Source organism: Phyllostomus hastatus, unplaced genomic scaffold (assembly GCF_019186645.2).
Source record: "Phyllostomus hastatus isolate PE091 unplaced genomic scaffold, TTU_PhHast_1.1 phas_contig_40, whole genome shotgun sequence".
NCBI lineage: Eukaryota > Metazoa > Chordata > Mammalia > Chiroptera > Phyllostomidae > Phyllostomus > Phyllostomus hastatus.
Genome location: NW_025333872.1, coordinates 37431327 through 37451529, shown reverse-complemented (window position 1 = coordinate 37451529; position 20203 = coordinate 37431327). Strand labels below are relative to the sequence as shown.

Here is a 20203-nt window from a genome sequence, read left to right as displayed (position 1 = left end):
AGTAGGTCATATAAGATTCATAATTCAGTTAGAAAAGAGAAAAGGAATTAAATAAACCTCTTCAAAGAAAATGAGTGAAATGTTATATTTTTTAAAAGTACAATAATTTTAAGGAAATTATGTATATTCAGAATTTAACCTTACATACCAAACTATTGACACTCTAAATCCCAGGAATTATTTTCTAAGATTGTGAGATGAAGTTTGGTGTGTGTTTGCAGCAAGTGTGCAAAATTCACCTTGAAACATCTTTAGTTGCAGTGATCATGTAGATGATTTAAAAAAAAAAGATCTGAACAAACCTTTGAGTCAGTAGCCCTATTCCATAGCACCAATGATAAAATACTGCTTAATGGCATGTGTTTAGAATCAAATAGAATCATTTTGAAATAAATGACCATTAATTTAATAATTGCTGAAACCCTACACATAAAACATATATACAGTTATAACTGATTTATTTTTTAAATTTTTATTGAATGATTTTTAACCAATTCACATGATAAAGAATGTACACTTGTATTGAATTTCAGCTATTTTGGACACCATTTACAAAATCATTTTATCATAAGCTGATCAAATATCCCTTTGCATACTCATCAAGGATTTAACTTTCCGTTTGTAAAAACAATTACACTAACAAAATAAATTTGAACTCCAGCCCAACCAGCGACTTGGATATGTCCTGGCAGAAGAGAATGTGTGGGCTAGAAACCACCAGGAAGAGCAGGCCACGCAGTTCCTCAATGTTATGGGTTACTCAACTACAAATCACTGAAACCCTTTAAAAATACAGGCTTGAACGAATGCCCTTTTACAGCCATTCAGCTAACTAACACCTACAGGTTCATTCAGGCAACAGCATCCAGTGCCCCAAGGCAGCCACTGGACTCTCTCTGTCCGCTTAGGCTCCGTGACGGCCGGAGTGAGTGGGCAGCCTTGGTCCCTAATGAAAATAATCAGAATCTTCTTTTAAAAACTATCTTAAATTATATTCATTTTAAGGCATTTATTTAAAATTACTAATTAGAGAATTCGCCAAAATAATATGCCTATGACCCTATGAAGAAAGCTGGATTTTGTCAAGGGGGAATAAAGGCCCTAAAAAGACTATAATTGCTTGTCCTAAAAATACAATACCTCATACATAGGAGACCATGTAGCATAAAATGATGAGCCTTTCAATTCATGATCATTTTTAACTGTTGAGCTGCCTTCCCTAAACATGCATGGAAAGTTCATGGTTTAAACACTAGTTAAATCAAAACTTGAGATCTTAAAAAGTCTCAGCTTCCCTACTTTTAAACTAGACTTATTTCATGGAACAAAGTATCTCTCCCGTTTCAAATAGTATACAGTTCAGTTTATATTTTTCAAAGCAGGAAAATAATTGACAGTTTTGTTCGTAAAGTTATTCCTTATCATTCTTTTAAAAACAAAAAACAAAAACCTGATGTTTCACAGCCCCAAGAGGAAACAATATAAACGCTGAGGGCATGGACTGAGTGGGCCCATCTCAGGGAGGTACTAACTGTCGTAAATTTTTGTCTCTAACTTAATTCTGAATATTACTGTCTACCTCTGTATATGCAGTTTCACATTTAGTATGCAACTGGCATCCTATTAGATTCTTCTAACGGTAGGACCCTGAGAATAAGTCCATTGAGAAATCACATTATTTATAGTACCAGCTTGAAGTTTTAAAGAGTGTCTAATTTTTAAGAAAACAGAAACATTTTTTCCACGAACCAAACTTACCATTGTGTAAAGAAGAATATATATATATATATATATACTTGGCATTGAAATGCCCATCTAGTTTCAGTATCTTTACCTAAATTTTTCAAATGTAAGAAAATCTCCTAATTTTGAACAAGTACATTTATAAAAATGTTGAAATGCTATTAATTAAATTCAAGTCCAGGCATAACCTGTGAAGTGATCTCACTACAATAATCAGAACTGGTTTTCTCTCTGCGATTTCGCTCATCCATGGCCTGGTTTCAGGTTCCTGTTATCCGTAAGTACAGTTGGCGTCATCTCCGTGAATCCAGAGGCAAATCTGGGCATACTTGAGGGGAGTGATACGCACGGCCACGTTGTAGTCCTTCTGAGCACCATGGACATCCACCCACTGGTGGCCTGAATAGACCGCAATGATTTTGCGCTTCCAGTGTTTTTTGTCTGGCTCTTTGAGACGCAGATAGACCCCGGAGCCAGTGGAGCCCGACTCCGCATCGCAGTATTGATAGAGGAGATCATTGGATTCATCGGACACACTACAAAACCGGTACACCAATTGATCTGCTCTATCGTGATCAAATCCTGAGAAGTGGATCATTCCACCCGGCAGCTTCTTGATGGTGGGACTGACTCCTAGTTCCATGTATTTCTTTTTGTGAGCGCGCTTCAGTTCCAGAAGAGCGTAGTCATAATCCAGGGCGGCATCTCCACTTTCTCCTGTAGCCCAGCCTTTGGGAATGTGTGTATTCTTGACCCTGGTCCACTGGAAGGTGGGCCTGCCCTCAGCGACTCTCTGGCCCGGAGCAGATTCCTTTCTTCTTCTTCTTCTTCCAGCCTTGGCTGTCTCCTTCAGATTATCTTTGCTACCCTCTCTTGGGTCACCACCAGCAACTTCTCTCCTGCTCCTCTTAGAACCCCTTCGTTTCTTGCCACCTCCTTTATTTCTCATCTTCAACAGCCCTACCCTAAGCTTTTTGCTCCCTTTGATATAGTCCTTCCCATCGTGCACACAGTGGGCAGCTGTTAGAACGTGACGGGGAGAAATGAGAACACCACTGCAGCCGGTGGAGAGCTTCACCGCTGTATTGAAAGGGAAATTGGTTAAGAATCTTTTGTCCAAGATGCTGAATCTGCTGTCTGTGCCATACACCTGTCTCTTTCTCCTAACAGGTGCTCCTTTGCTGGAGATATTTTGAGTTGGCTCAAGGACCAGACCTTGAACTTTCACTCTGGTCAAGGTTCGGGTGCCATTCTCAAAGATAGTCTCATAGGAAAGGGAATCTTCCAAGTCTGAAAGGCTGGGGGCTGGGAGTTCTTTCTGACATTCGATGCCACACACTTTCCTTAACATCACCTTAGCATCTGCCTCAAATGTGGGGCTAGTGAGAGGGAAAGTTCTCTCACTGACAACCCGGGGTACTTTTCTCAAATGCCACATGAAATCCTGTTCCATCTCTGACCCATCAATGAGGGTCCACCCAAGGGTGAAAAATATCATCCAGAATAGCGTACTTTCCATTTTGTTCTTCTCCTTTGTCCTTAAAAATAGAAAAAGAAAGAGAATCTTTACAATATTTCTTTTTAAATGTTACTTATCCATGTCATTTAGGCCTTGGGTCCTGAACATACCTTGACTACAAATAGGAGTCCTTATTTTCATTGTACTTAGGTTTTACTGCAATCAAACACCCTGCCAAGTAGGCTCACAGATTTTTCCAAATTCAGTACACTGTTGTTTGCCCAGCTTTCCCTCCACGAGCCCTAACTCATCTCTCCCCACCCTGTCCCACCATCTCCATCTCCACCTCCCCAGACAAACCAAAACATGGAGAGTAGGACACAATAGCTCTTGTGGACTTCTGTTACTAAGTCACGCTCTCTTTCTTCCTAGGTCTCCTACAACCTTACTTCCAAATGATTTAGACATAAAGATAGCAGCAGATATTCTGTATTTTCCCTGCTCTTGGCTCCTTAAAAGCAGGGACCATGAAACTCCTCATCTCTAGAGTGTAAATGCCTAGCACAGAACCCAAAACACAACCATTAGAATACAGGGAATTTCCCTGAACCATGGTATGCAGACCCAGCTGATTGGTGACATAATTGAATTCACCAGATACACCTCTAAAAGCCATAGACTCAGGCAGAGGTTTTTAAAATAAATAAATGAGTTCATCTGCTATGGACCTACCTTGATTTTTATAAGCAGAACCCCTTATCATAAAAAGGAAATATGCACAGGCCATTTATGCTAAAGTAAGAAAAATGTTCCCTGCATTTTTTTTAAGCAGAGTTATGCCTGGAACTACCATTTAAGAAAAGCAACATGCAAAAATGCTTCTCAGTGATATTTAGTCTGTTAAAATTGGCTACCAGAATTTATAGAGCACAGGCTATGATTCTGACTTGGCCACTTGGGGGAACATGATCAGATTAAACACAGTCCCATTCATCACGGGTGTTATCATCAAAGAGCAGTTCTTCCGTGTTGGACATTTTAAAGTCGTCAGCACTGATAAATCATACGTTACCTCTTCTAGTGTTTACATCTTCTTGTCACCTTTTCCTGCTTCGGTAGGCTCATAGCTATGGAAATCTATGTAGTGGGACTGGTGTTTGTCAGTTGTTGCTTTGTGAGGATGGGGGCAGTGGTAGCACTTTTGGGGGCAGTCATTTTGAAATTTGTAAGCTATGCTCCAAGTCGTTTTTAACTAACAGCTGAAATGTCCAGGCTTAGCAAATGATTTACACTTAATATAAAGCAGAGGCAAATTCAAGGTTACATTATTCCTACAATACTTTGACTCACAATGCTTCCTGATAAACTTTTTTTGAGTGGTGGAGGCGTGGAAAACAAAAATAATGAAGAATGTTAGGAATGTTCATTAACCCAGGATACACCCATAGGACCCTGTGTGTGGCATGAAAACTAAAAGTTGTCTCTGATGCAGAGCTGAATACGGGCATGGCTTGACACAATGGAATTAATTTTGTCATATATGAGCACAGGATTGTATTAACAAGCTAATAACATTCCTTTGATAAAACAAAAACATATACTACATAATCTCTTTATTGTTTAAACATGATATACTCAGCAAAATATGACATAATTAATTTGAATCACCATACATTTGAACATTTAAACAAATTTATAATCAACTTTACCATGACTTGGCATCAGCAAGATTACACAGTTTTTACAAGAAGTTTTGCAGTTTCCATTTTTTATCTGCTCACAATTGAATGGTGAGTAGTGTGTAACTTGTTTTATTTGGGGAAGTAATGGATATCACCCGAAAATCAACAAAGAATACACTTCAGAAGAAAACCCACACTCATGTCACAATATTTTCTAATCATTACCATGACAAAATCGACTTCACACAGAATGGTAATTATATTGATAATAATTTTGTTGAGCCACTTAAGATTTTCTTTTATCTTCTATGCAATTTACACAATGAATATTTCATCAGTTCTATTTAATTGGATTAGAGTGAAAAGGCCAACAACTCAGTAATTCTACAGAGATCTTGAAATCCTATGCTTAGCTGTGAGCTTCCCAAGATGAAAAATTATTGATTTGCCCCCCACCCCACCCCCAAAAAAAGCTAAAATCAGAGTTATTTGCAGCCTCTTAGGTTATCAACAGACCAAAAGATGATTACAAAGAGATATATATCTTGCCCTGGCTGGTGTGGCTCGGTGGATTGAGTGCCAAACCACAGAGTCACTGGTTCGATTCCCAGTCAGAGCACCTGCCTGGGTTGTGGGCCAGGTCCCCATTAGAGGATGTAAGAGAGGAAACCACACATGGATATTTCTCTCCCTCTCTTTCTCCCTCCATTCCCCTCTCTAAAAATAAATAAATAAATACAAATCTTTTATATATATATTTTAATCTACCTAATTCTCAGTAAATTTCAATCAAAGGAGTTTTTTCTCTGGGAAACAAATTTTTTTAAATTGATTTTTCATTCATCCCTTTATGATAACAGCTGTCTATGGTATACTTAATATATGATTACATCAAAGACTGGAAGTCAGTCAAATACCCTCACTAAGAAATGTACAGAATCACTTTGTACATATTAACACTGATGCCAATGATCTGTGGAGTGATAAATGTGGGCGAGTCATTGCTGAGCAAAATAGAGGGTGTCTCACTCACGGTTCTGTGGTGTTGTTTCCCCAGTTAGGATTTTTGTGGTTGTTTCTTCAGTACAATTTAATCTAGTCTTGCAACCTTTAAGGAATAAAACATGTGCTCTGTGCCATAATTCTGTAGGCAGACTTTTTTTAAAAAGCTCTGTGTCATAGTTTTATGTGTCCAGTCCAGTAGTCCACAGGGGGCCCTGATACTTGGCTGAACACTGCTGTGGGTGTGTCCGTGCAGGGTGGGGGTGGGGAGGGGGGTGTGTCTGAGTGAGAGGACTTTTGGACTGGCAGCCTGAGCAAAGCAGTTTCCCCTCCTTCAGGTGGGTGGGCCTCATCTAGAAGGTCTGAACAGAACAAAAAGGCTGAGGACCCTCCTGTGAGGAAGGGGAGATTCCTGCTGTTGGACTGCCTTGAGCTGAGATATTGGTTTTTTTCCTGACTTTGGACTCAAAATGAAACATGAACCCCTCAAAAGAAGGTCATTAATTTGCGAATAGAATTCTGTACTGGCACACAGCAAACTATAAACTCTGCCATACAAAGGATACCGGGGTTGTTGTCTCTAGAGCAGCAGTGTCAGCATCACCTGGGGACTAGATAAAAGCGCTAGTTTCTGGACCCAAGAAGGTCCCAGTGATCTACGTTTCAGCCAGCGCTGCAGGCAAGGCTGATACTCAGCACAGCTTGAGAACCTCTGTGGCAGCCAAGGCCCTGGTGCAGCCGTGTGAGCCACACCCCAGCGGGGAGTCCTTCCAGGAATGGAGGCTTAACCAGGTTTCAAATGGTACCTGCTTCATGTTTGTGTACAAAATAAATTTATTCTGAATTTTGCTTTTTCACTACACTAGCAACAGCTAATAGTGAATGGTGTGGTGGTTTATAAAGAAAAAGCATAACTTTTATATAAGTGACTTAATGACATGTCTGAAAAGATTCCAATTCAGTGGGCTTGCACGGGGTGCTTCCCACGTTGGAAGCCCCAGACCCTGCAAGTCTCGAGTCCGCCAACCAGTCGTTCTGATGCCTACTGCGCAGAGCTGCGGGGGAGCATGATGAGCCAGGCCTGTGTCTATCTTGGGTGTGGGAAGGGCAGGGCCTTGTAATATGGCCTCGGAATCACAGTAATAAGAGGACATGGATTTAGTTACCCTGTCCAATTTGGCCTGTAATTTAAAATTGGACAAATGTTTATGGATGCTTTCTTTTGGAAAATCTAAGTTTGCCTTGTGGTGAAATGTCAATGCAATGTAAATGACAGCTCTCACGGATCCAGCAGTCCATGGTTCAGAGGACAACACATCTACATAGGCCTGTCGTCCAAAAAAACACCAACTCACTGACATGCAGTCTCCACTGGTGGAGCAGCTAGAATATTTTGAAATCTTTAATGTCCCTGTCTTCCCTCATCCTCCTCTTTTTTGCCAATTTTCAGTTATAATTGTGACCTTAACTGTCACCTTCCAGATGGCTTGGGTTTGAGGCTTCAAATTCCAATTTTGGTAACGAAAGTGCGGCTGCAGCCATGACTCTCCACCATGAGTCAGTGCGCACACAGCCGATTATGGGTTGGGCCGTGGAGGTAAATGGGGTAGAAGGGAATTAGGAAGGGACCAAAGATATCAGGACATGCAGAGGAACTTGTACTAATAGTGCAGACACTATTCCACATTCGTACCTGGTCTATAATAGTAGAAATAACTGCAAGAGATGACTTACTATTGTCATTTTTTATGCTGCCTCAGAAATGTGATTTCTGATAGTACCTATAATATTTACAAATATTTGAGCATCTCTGCCAGCACGGTGCAGATGAGTGTAGCCAAGGAATGAGAAAGCATGGGCGAACTCCCATCTTTACCATTTAAATGTGGCACGTGAATTTGAACGGCTCATTACATTCAGTTCACCATCAATCCCAAAGCATAGTAGGCATCAATAACAGGCTCTTCTATCATCATTTTACCTCCATGGGTGAATTAATATCACTTTAAAACAACTTCTTACATGAGCCAAAGTCATAGCACTTTTAGTTTTCTAAAAAGTCAATCTTACAGTCAAATATTTTTGTTTCAGGACAGTTTCCAACACACTCTTGAACTCCCTTTTCTCTTTGTTGTGTTGTGTTCTGTTTTGCTTTGTTCAAGGACAGCTTCACTTTAGAGACTTCCCAGATGAATGTTTTCCTAATTCCTCCTTCCTACAAATATCTGTGGCTCTGTAATACATTTTTCTCATTACTATTAAACTCAAATGTGATTGAACATTACCCAACCACAGAATTCTCAAATTGCATTTCTTGTGACTTATTTATAGCCTGGATCTACATTAGGAATTCTGGAGCTGAATCAGGTCCTCAGCCTAAAGAGAAACAGAGTTCATGCAAAATAATTATTCTAAGAGAGTGACTTATAATGAGAGAAAAAAATAACTTTTTGAGGGAGTCTGTCTGGAGTGTGTAGAATATTACTGGCCTGATATATATATAGTATATGAATATATACACACACACATAGCTTAGGTAGGGCAGATGGATTATTGAAAGATTAGGTGATTGCTCACTATATTAAACATTTCAAATGAACTATTTTTCTTGTATATGAAAAAGGAGGCTGCTGGCTTAACATTAAGCATTGGCACTGAATTGCTTTCCCTCACTAGCTGACAGATTCACACATACTCAGAACTTTCTTTTCACCTGTCTTTGTAGTGTGTAGTGAGGTAGGTGTCCAAATTCATGTGTATAGCATGCTGCCAGGGAGGAGAATTTTGCATTAATCCATTAAACATTTGGTGCTAGAGTGAGTCAGGGACTGCTCAGTCAGACCGATGACCTTATAGGGCCAACTCCAACTTCTACCTTAATGTATACGTTAGGACACACCTATCCTTTTGTAACCACCCAAGATCTCAACCACCTGCACCCCCAACATTACTGCCTACATTTACACACATACAAAAATACAAAAACATGTACCAGCCACCTCCAACCTCCACTTGCACCCTCTACCTGCTCTGTAAAGATTGGCATGCAACAGGTAGACCTTGTGGCCTGACCCAGATATATCAAATACTTGCAGAGGGAAGGGCTGCCTTAGGCAAAGGCTGCAGCAGGAGCGGGGGAGTCATTACCAGGAAGACTAAACAAGGGTAAAGCAAGCATTAAATGGGTCAGGATTTGCAGAACACCTGTAACAACTTCTAAAGTCATTTCACAAATTGGGGGCAGCTGTAGAGAAAAACAGGTATTTTATAAAGTTCAATTCCTGACCCACTTCAGGCCCTCACTAATGTTCTTTACTGACTAGAACATAGACTACTGGCAGCATTTAAGTTAAAAAGTGTATGAAATTACAGCCATGAGAAAATAACAGTTCTGGTGACATTATGAATATGAAGAGTAAGAACCGGTGTGTTTCAACCATTTATGGAGGCCGTGGGCACTGAAGTCAAGTCAATGCCCATGCTACTTTTTTGCTACACGACTTTATGAAGTTTACTTAATCTCTGCAAACATTATTTTCAGAAGGTAAGGGTAAAACTTTACAGTGAGTTTTTGTGAGGAACTAATATGATGTATATAAGCACAATACCCCGAGCACAATAAACATTCAACAAATGGCAGCAGTTATTATTACTGATAGCAAACAATGGGAGTCCAAACATAGGTAGATATATTTATAAGGGATTTCATGCATCTCTGACTGCTTTGTCCCGCATTGTTTAAGCCAAACAAAAGCTGCTAAAGAAAGGCACGTTCTAATTCCCAGAACCTGGGAATAAATTCCTCACCTAGTAAAAGAGATTTGCAAATGTGATTAAGAATTCTGAGATGAGATTAGCTTGGATTACCCAGGGGAGCCCAATGTGATCACAGAAGGTGGAAGGGTCTAGAGTGAGAAGGGGCTGTGAAGATGGAGGCAGAGGTCCCAAGGATGCAGGGTCGCAAGCCAAGGAATGCAGAGCAGCCTCTAGAACCTGAAAAGGGCAAGGAAACAGATTCTCACCTTCAACTTCCAGAACACCACCCTGCCCACCCACTTTAGACTTCTGGCCTTCAGAACTGTAAGATAACGTGTTGTTTCAGTCACTAAGTTTTCAGTAATTGTTAACAGCAATAGGAAATCAATACACTTATCAGGTTAGAATCTTTTTTGTTTGTTTTTGTTGTTGTTGTTGTTCTTTTGTCAGACCTTGATGTTTAGAAATAAAGAAGTAGTAGGGAGTGAGTGGGAAAGAATGTTTGGTTCAGAGTCTTAAGGATAAATGAAAATTTTCATTTTAAGGAAAAGTGTCCAGACATGCAATTTTAAAACAAAAATAGAAGATTGTAATAAAACTTTATGGCAGCATGGAGCAGTACTGCGAGAGAGATGAGAATTGAAAAGGGAAGATAAATTCGTTTTTCAACAAATAGATACTGAAGACTATGCATCAATTTGAAATCTCTTTCCTTATTTAAGAATCTCTCTAATAGTTCTTAGGTATTGAATTAGGCTAGAAAATTTCTAAGATCTTTTTCAGCTCCAAAGACCTAGATTAAACCACAAATGAGAAAACACAAGTAATTTATGACTCATCAGTGATCCTGAAGAAGCGTCAATTCCCAGTCATCCCGGGTAGGAACTTGCCTGTTATCCACATTGCTACCACTAGATGGCAAAGTTGGCCCAGTGATAGCAAATCTTAGATCCTGCATTTAAATCGTTTACATTCTTTGAGCTATGATATAGAATTTATTTTAAAAGCATGTGGGATTCAGCAGGGGGAGAAGTCTAACTGGCTAATATACAAAATGGTTGTCACATGTGGAATTTATCACGTTTAGAAAACCCATCTACACGCCACAGAGCCCATCCTGATGAACTGAGAGCTGATAATGTTGTCTACAGCCAGACAATTTTCTGGCAGGTGGTTTTCCAAAAACCATTGTAGTGCCAGCACACTTCCACTCTGACCTACAGCACGGCTAAAGAGTCCCCCAAATGTGCTCCGATTCATTTCAACACGTAGGAAAGTCTTCAACCTGCCAAATATTTCACATATGTTTATCAAATCCTTTATTGTAATCCATTCCTAAAGGATATACTTTCTGCTGATCCTATGCTGCAAGTAAATGGCAAGAATTTTCATTGACATTGTGCCAATTTCTCTTCAAAATATCATACCATAGCACTATTTTCAACTTTAATTTCAGGAATCGAGACAAAGTAATGTCTGCTTTAAGAGTTTGGCAGTACTTGAGGGAAAGAAAGATGGTAAAGTAACACAGTTGATTATTTTACAGTAACCCACATCTTCTGTTTCTCATCACAATAAAAAAAATATCCTCTTTTCTTTTGTAGTTATTTTTTCAGGACATGTACATTTCAATTTATGCAATGGATATGTTGTGTGTAAATCAAATTTGGGGTGAATGGCGGTAAGGAAGCCCCAAGGGAACCCTCTGCTGGCTCTCTCATGCACGGGCATAGGAAGCACACAGCTTACGGTTCCCGACTTATTTTTATAACTTGCAAGTTGGCCTTCAAAAGTGAAGAATGTCTCTAAAAGCATTAATTTTGCTATTTTTCAGGCTTTAAAGCAGCTTATGATCACAATATTTTTTGCTAATCATATATCAGTTTAATACATTTGAAACTTCTGAAAAAAATTTAATTAAGGAAAGTTATAAATAACTTTGGTACCACTAATTTCTCTTTGCTGTTTCCTCAGCTCTCATCTCAGATTTCTCATCTGCAAAGTTAATCCCGTGCGAGGTGAGGTAGCTTCAGCCTCCAAATTCTGGGTCTGGTCCTGCTGTTAAAATGTAATATACTTGCCTTGAGTGTCGGGCAGAGAAAGATAAATTATTTACTCAACAGGGAAAATTAACTCACATTAGCAATTGTTTATTTTAACATAATGAGCACATACTATGTGCCAAGCACATAGGCTAAACAGTTTCACATTTAAAAACATGGAAAAGATTCTTAAAAGCCTACAGGTTTCTGAGCTGGGGTGTGTACACACACACACACACACACACACACACTTTTCTGGAAGAAAAGTTTGGAGAGTATAATCTCTTCTCATACTAAAGGAGCTCCTCTAATATTTCCTTAAAAAATAAAATTCCAAACGATGCTTGGCTACTACTTTCAAGCCTAGATGTCTTACTTGGCTGGGATTTTAACATTCTTTCTACAAATTATAAACCAGATTCTAAGTATAATTCTTCAAGCAGCAAAAATGACTTTTATAATCCTCCCTAGAGACAAATGTACTTGGGATAAAATGAGAATTTCAGAAGTGAGCAGGGTTAGTAAGGGAGGGGGGTTACAGATAGGATACACAGCTTCATTTCACAGCAATGACAGTGTAAAATGGTCAAAGGAATCAAGCAAGAAGGTTTCTACAACCTTCAAAACTGTTTTATTATAGAACATGTTCAAACTACACACGAGTAAAGAGCATTTTAAAGACAACAAAAAAAGTATATCCCCATGTGCCCATCAGCCAGCTTCAAAAATTATCTGTCACCAATCTTGTTTCATCTCCCTTCCTTTTTTTTCCTAGAGTGTTTTAAAGCAAGTCCAAGACTTTTTAATTTCTTTACACCTCATTTTAAAACAAATAGTTTTCCACCACTCCTTTTGCTGACCTGTGCGGCTAAGTTGATGAGAGAGAAATAGAGAAAAGAAAGAGGGGAGAGAGGAGAGGCTGCTGATTCTAGCTTTCATAGTAACCCTGCCAAAGGTTTTCAACAAGAGTAGATTTTCTGAGAATGCGTTTTACACCTCCTTCAATGGCATCTGCTAATAATCATAAAAATAAAGAGAGTCCCCTCTGGTACTGCTTAAGTAGAAAGAATTCCACTTATATTCCAGTGCAAACATCGTTACTGTTAATATTAAACTGCAGAGACCAGCACACAGAACTGCACATTGAAAGAAAAGCTCATTTCTTTGAGGACTTAAAGTGCTAAGTTTGATCCCATCGTTAGAGCCTTTCAAAGAAGCTCTCCTTGGACAGGTTCTACATTTCTCAGAAAAATATCCAAGTTCTAGGGTCTCACTGCGGGGGGTGGGGAAGCGGGGACTGGTGGGAAGCGGGTGCACCATCCTTACCTGTGAAGCTTATTCAGTCCCTACGGCGCTGTCCAGTTCAAATCAAAGAACCACCGAGGCTGTCACTAACACTGGCCTGGGAGGGACAGAGGGCGGGGACGCTGCTGCCAGGAGCCCAGCAGATGCCAGAGCCCAGGCTGTCCCGCCACCACTGGCCAGCACCACCGGGAGCTAGCAGTGAAGACTGCAGAGGAGGCTAGAGCCCAGCTGCTCCAGGAGGGGAGATGGGAGGGGAAAGGGGGCGGTGACGCTGGGCAGACGCAGGGGTGGGGAGAGGCAAAGGAGGAAGGAGGTGGGCCAGAGGAGAGCAGGGAGGGCGGGAGGGATGGAGCCGGGACACAAGCCGAATGGGGGGCTTTAGTAGTAACTGCCTGGCAGACAAGGCAACCTGCCACCTTGTCTTTGTCTGCAGAGTGAATAAATTAAGCATTAGGAAAAATTGGAGTGGGTGCATAGGAGACATCTGACCCTATAATAGTATGCATCCCTTGAATATTTTGGAGGGGTCTGGGAAGGTGCCAGAGAGTTGTTAACTTTGAGTCTCCTTCCCCTGGCTTGGTTGGATGTTTAGACTTAGCCATCAGAACCAGGGCATGTCGCCAGCCTCTACCCCAAACCTCTCTTCCCAGGACGCACACCCCATAGGGCAAGTTTGACTGATGCCCTCACCAAGTGCGACGTCACCTGTGGCCCAAGGTTGTCTCAGGCACCCACACCTGAACAGAGGATGGTGGACAGCCCGGCTGAGCTACTGGGCCACCCTGTGAGCCTCCTGTATGCCGCCTCCAGGGGGAGCCTCGGTTTCCATCGGTCAGTAGGGTAGTAGGCATGCGTTTACTTTTATTTATTTACTTACTTACTTTTACTTACTTTTGGCAAATATCCTTTAAGATCCTTTACCTGTCCAGTCCACCTGAATTCTAACCTCTTACATTCTCACTCTCTTTTATTCTCCTCTTCAGGAAAGGTGCTCCTCTGGGGTGGGAACCTCTTAGAAGGGAACTTCATTGTTTCAGAATCTACTGAGCTTCGACTGCTGGGCAGGTCTGGGCCAAGATGCAGGGATACAGCCATAAATACAAAAACTTGGTCTTGACCCTGAGGGTAGGGAGAGCGAATAAATGCACAGGTGTTTGTAACACAAGGTCTTAGCATTACTAGGTAATTGCATTTCTCAAGTTCCTATGTATGGTATTTTTTTAAATAAAAAAATAATGTTCATTGATTTTAGAGAGAGGAAGGGAGAGAGACAGACAGACAGACACTGGTGTGTGAGAGAACATCCAATGGCTGCCTCCCAAATGCTCATGGACTAGAAAATTAACCCGAAACCTTGGTGTGTGTCCTGACCAGGAATCAAACCACCACCCTTTTGGTGTACAGGATGACTCTCCAACCAAGTAAGAGCTCTATTTTGTAATTTTATTTTATTGTTTACATTATTACAGATGTCCCCATTTTTCTCCCTTTGCCCACTTCCACCCAGCCCTCACCCCCACCCTTCCCTCAGGCCATCACCACACTGTTGTACACGTCAATGGGTTATTCTTTGGCTAATCCCTTCAACTTCTTTCATCCATTCCCCCCTCCACTCTGACAGCTATCAGTCTGTTCTATGTATCCATGCCTCTATTTCTATTTTGTTAGTCAGTTTATTTTTTCGTTTGATTTCACATATAAGTGAGATCATATGGTATTTGCCTTTCACCACCTGGCTTATTTCACTTAGCATACCTGTGTTGTTTTTCAATTAGCACTTTTATTTATGCATTTACTAGGTGATTTAAATTGTTTAATAATTTTTATTAGTAGAATATAATTTGTTTTGGAGCTCTCTGTCTCCCCAATTGCATCATAAGCTTTACACACATGTCTGAATTGCCACCCCCTACCACTAGGCCTGAAATATAATGGGTGCTGATGATGTGTTGAACCAAAAAAGTTTTCCAGGGAAATGGAGGGGAAGTCATAGAGAAAACCCAGAACCCAGAATGGGAAGTCACATTTGACACTACATATCTATGCCCTGGGCTTCAACTTCTTCAGCTGTAAATTAAGAAAGTTGAGCTGGAGGAGTTCTAGTCTGTACTTGTCAAACATTTTTGGGATGTTAACACCGCATAAATCCAGAAGGATTCACGTGGACGCTTCATGGACATCACGTAAAGCTGACTTCAAGTGCTCTTACATTTTGAGGTCCACTTCCTGAGTGAGCTTTTACCCCAAGCCCTCTGCACCCCCAGCTTTGTTAACCCATTACACCATATGAGTTTATGATGTATAAAGTGATGACTTTATACATGGATGTATTGCAAAATGTTTGCCACAGGAAGGTTAGTTAACACATCTCGTACCTCATACAATAACCATTTGGTTATAGTTCTTATGGTGAGAACATTAAAGCTCTACTCTCATAGCAGTGTTCCAGTACACAATACAGTATTGTTAACTGCCATCACCATGCCGGGCATCAAGTTCAACTTATTCATCTTGTAACTGAAAGTTTGGACCTCCTCACCAACATTTCTACATTTCCCCCAACCCCTCAGCCTCTAGTAACTACCATTCTACTCCGTTTTTTTGAGTTTGATGTTTTTAGATTCCACATATAAGTGAGATCATACAGGACCAATCTTTTTCTGATTTATTTCATTTAGAATAAGGATGTAGGAGCCATTCATGTTGTTCCAAATGGTAGGGTTTCCTTCTTTTTCATAGCTGAATAATATTTTATACATATATATCATTATTATTCAGAATAATATATATAAATATATTATATTTTCTTTACCCATTTATCAGTTAATAGACACTTAGGTTGTTTCCATGATTTGGCTGTTGCAAATAATGCTGCAGTGAACATGGGTGTGTAGGTATCTCTTCAATGTAGTGATTTCATCTTCTTCAGATATATACTCAGAAGTGGGATTTCTAGATGATATGATAGTCCTATTTAAGCTTCCATACTGTTTTCTGTAATGGCTGTTCCAGTTTACATTTCCACCAGCAGTGCACCAGGGTTTCCTTTTCTCCACATCCTCACCAGTATTGTTATCCCTGGGCCTTGAATTTTCTGTGGGCTTATCCTTCATCTTTTCCCTGGCAGGTGTTCCAGCAAAGTCTGCAAAGTGTCCTGCAGCAGAGGCAAGTCTTCACATGTGCACATTATGTCATCAATGTAATGGGCCCATTTAACTGATGTGGGGAAGGACAACAGGACAGGTCTTGGGCTGCCATTCTCATGAGATGCTATGGGGCTATGCAGGTAGCCTTGGGGAAGCACTTGAAAAGTTCATTATTGTCCCTTGCATGTGAAGGGAAACTGATCTTAGTTATCAGAAACCTGTACTTGTCAGCCTTCCCATGAACCATCTTGAAGATGAAGCACCTTGGCAGGAACTGTTTTGTGAAAGCATCAGAATAAAATAACTGTCTAAAAATGACAAAAGACTTACAAACAAACAACTGTGGTTAAGGAGCTAGTGAGAGTTCTCGTATACACACAAGATGAGCCAACTGACTTAGTTACCCATTCCACTCTCAGCGCGACCACATGTGAAATTCTTCACTCAGGCTTCCTCTTCCACAAACCCTCTGCAACTTTCAGCTTTGCCCTGTCTTTTCCTTTTGTATTCGAAAACAATCATTTTAATTTAGGATGAAATTACTTTTTTGGTTCTTAACCAAAAAAATCCAAAATACAAACAAAAAACTATGTCCTTTATATCATTCCTCCCCCCCAAAAAAACCCACATTCTTTTATCCTTTACCATAACAAAAATACATCTCCTTTTTTCATACCTTCCATTACAGAAAACATACATCCTGCCCTCCATATACACTCATTTTCTTTCATCCTTATTGTTTTCTAGTTTTTTTGTAAAAAAAACAAAAAAAACCAAAAACTTCATCTCTTTTACAAATCAATTTTGGCTATAGCAGTCTGTATTTTTAAAAGGCCTCTTTTTTCCTTCAGTCTCTTTGGACAATATTTTGGTTAGCTCTTGGGGTGTTTACCTGTCAAAGGCATGATAAGATTTACAAGTTTCAGAGACAGAGAGAATTCAAGTTTTCTCCTAGGTGTTTTGGGATATATTTCTCTATTATCAGAAGTCTAGGGTGTTCACTATTTAAAATTTTCTTTTGTATTAGGGGCCTGACAGTAGGGGGCACTCTATCAATTTTGTTGCCCATCACTATAACATCTTCCCCTTTGTTCTTTGTACTTTTCCAGGGATTCCCCCTCTTAGTGTCTCCATCAGGCTTTGTCACAGGGCTCAGACCTTAATCTCTAGCACCTTTTGCCTTTTTAGCTTTGCACATTGTCCAGTGGGATCTCTAACTAATAATGGCAGTCCTGTCTGTCAGCACCAAAGAAACAAAGGGAGTAGTTGACAGCTGCATGTCCTCATCAAACCTCAGTTTTCAATCCAACTCTCTGAGTTTCAGCCTCGAGTTGGGCATCGGTGGCCAGCTGAACTGCCCACAGCAGAGACCAGCCCACTATGGCAACCATTTGTTTATCTTCTTTGCTACTTTGTGCTATGTGAAGTTCTCCAAACAAGTGCATTGAAGCATCAGGCCTTTTCGTGGCAGGGGTTGGTGGCAAACACGCATGTGGTCATGGGAGCCACACTGGAGCAAGGGTCAGGCCAACTACAGGTATACTGAAGCAATGGGAGCCCTGGCTGGTGGTCTGCACTATTGTGGCCACTGAGTCTTGTCATGCGCACATGACAGTGGAGGCTAGTGATGGAGGTTTGGACAGAGGTATGCAGGTTGGTAGCTGAAGGGGCCAGTTACAGAAGAAAGGATCTAATCTGAGCTCACAAGCACCTTTCAGGGCTCTGGCTGTTGGTATGTTTTTTCCATAGCTGTGCACAGTATTCACTCATCCCAGGCATGCGATCCCAGGCATGCACATGGCCGTGAAGGCTGATGATAGACATCAGGCTGATGGTGTGCAGATACGCAGCTGGTGGGACTAGCAATGATCACACACACAGTGGTGAGGATCAGGCACTGGGATCTAGGCTGGTACATTGTACTCATGTAGCTGCAGTGGGCTGGGATGGCTGTCTGTGTTTCTGGGGCTCTGGCAGGGTTTCGGTGAGGGAGCAGAGAGAGAATCAGGTGCCTGGTGTCAACAAATATGAATATGTGTTGGATAAAAGCCAGTGAAATCTGCAGTGGGTGCATGGTGGCTGTGCAGGCCACTGGTTTCTTCAGTAGCAAGTCTCTGGGTTTGTCTGCAAAGCAGGTTACTGGGAGTGATGACCATTGTCCCTGTCTGGCTGCTCCTGTTGGCTGCTCTTTTCCCCTTGTTCCTAATCATCTCTATACATCTCAGCTTTGCTAGTTTGGTGAAACCAAAGCAGGACCTTCATGTGGTGCTCTGAAACGCTGGGGAAGCTGTTCACTCACCTCACTCTTCCTTTCCTTGTGAGAACAACTCTTTAGCTGCAGAGTTCCCTCTGGGTGCTAAGCAATGCTAGCTTGGGGGATGGGATGATGCAGGCAAAATGAAGCTGTTCTTCCTCCCCTTTTGGGTGAGTATTCTCAAGAGTTTCTTTGCTTGCTTTTTGTTTTACTATGTCATCGAAGGTTTTTTTTATAATTTTATTTTTTTATTGTTGTTCAAGTACATTGAACTGTCTCCATTGTCTCCCCACAATTCCCCACCACCCCAGCCACCCCCACTTCCCACCCTTGATCCTACCTCCTTTGGCTTTGTCCATATGTCCTTCATACACGTTCCTAGATGAACCTTCCCCCTTTACCACCAATCACCCTCTCCCCTCACCTCTCTGGTTACAGTCAGTTTGTTCTTTATTTCAGTGTCTCTGGTTACACTTCATTTGCTTGTTTGTTTTGTTGATTAGGTTTCACTTATAGCTGAGATCATATGGTATTTGTCTTTCAGCATCTGGTTTACTTCACTTAGCATAATGCTCTCCAGTTCCATCCATGCTGTCATGAAGGTTAGGAGCTCCTTCTTTCTTTCTGCTGCATAGTATTCCATTGTGTAAATGCACCACAGTTTTTTGATCCACTTATTTACTGATGGACACTTAGGTTTGCTTTCAGCACTTGGCTATTGTAAATTGTGCTGCTATGAACATTGAGGTGCATAGGTTCTTTTGGATTGGTGTTTCAAGGATTCTTAGGGTATAATCCCAGCAGTGGAATTGCCGGGTCAAAGGCAGTTCCATTTTTAGTTTTCTGAGGAAATTCCATACTGTTTTCTACAGTGGCTGCACCAGTCTGCATTCCCACCAACAGTGTACTAGGGTTCCCTTTCTCCACAACATCACCAGCAATTGTTTGTTGATTTGTTTATGATGGCCATTCTGACCAGTGTGAAGTGCTATGAAGTTTCTTAAGTGAGCTCTAGAGCTTTTCCAGATCTATTTTTGGTTACGGATAGCTATCTAATTGTTGATCTTTGTTTTGGCAGAATGGAGGCTGAGGTCTCCTATTCTGCTGTTTTGGTGACATCACTCCCCTATTGCCTTCTGTTTCTGGATCTGATTGATATTGTCTTAGCATTAACTTGACTTTTCAAAAATTATTTAACTGATTAATTAACTGCTTTCCAGCTTTACCTTGATAATTGCTGCTTCTCTGTTTCTAGGGTTCTGGCTTCTCTTAATCAGGATTTTTTCTCCTGGCCTTATCCAGTCCCTCAAGCATTTTGCAAGCCATGTATGAGAAATTTAAATACCTGCATTCAATAATATTATCACAAAAAATTTTCTTCCCAGCCTTTCAAGATCCTCATTTTTCCCTGTTATTATGACCCTATAATTTTACAGTGCTCCTCAACCAGTTTTCTACATTGAGAATAAACTTTGTACAATGTGGGTCCTACCATTTTAATAAGTAATGCATTGTAAGGAATGTTACAAGTTTTAAAAAACCACTAATAATGAGCTTTCCAACCTTCTTCCCTTCAACACTCCTAGACTTGGTCTTCAAGTATTATGATCATCATGGCCAAAGATTTGATCAAATTATTTTTTAAATTTTTTAATTTATTGATTTTAGAAAGAGGGACAGGAAGAGAAGGAGGGAAAGAGGGTGAGGGGGCATCAATTTGTTGTTCCACTTATTTATGCATTCATTGGTTGATTCTTGTATGTGCCCTGACTGGGGATTGAACCTGCAAACTTGGTGTATCAGAACAATATTCA

At 40.7% G+C, this 20203-nt stretch overlaps 1 protein-coding gene across 4 annotated transcripts; it reads right to left on the bottom strand.

Moving 5' to 3' along the window:
- Nucleotides 1–456: 456 nt before the first annotated feature.
- Nucleotides 457–13171, bottom strand: PRSS35 (serine protease 35). 4 transcript variants are annotated; one of them, XM_045843422.1, is made up of 3 exons: nt 13011–13171; nt 11589–11700; nt 457–3281 (listed from the first exon to the last, which is right to left on the bottom strand). In XM_045843422.1, the coding sequence occupies exon 3, from the start codon at nt 3260–3262 to the stop codon at nt 2015–2017; it is 1248 nt and encodes a 415-aa protein (XP_045699378.1). In that variant the 5' UTR covers nt 3263–3281; nt 11589–11700; nt 13011–13171; the 3' UTR covers nt 457–2014. The 4 variants fall into 4 exon arrangements, with proteins under 4 accessions (XP_045699378.1, XP_045699377.1, XP_045699379.1 ...); XM_045843421.1 differs by lacking the exon at nt 11589–11700; XM_045843423.1 differs by lacking the exons at nt 11589–11700; nt 13011–13171 and adding an exon at nt 9754–9871.
- Nucleotides 13172–20203: the final 7032 nt, after the last annotated feature.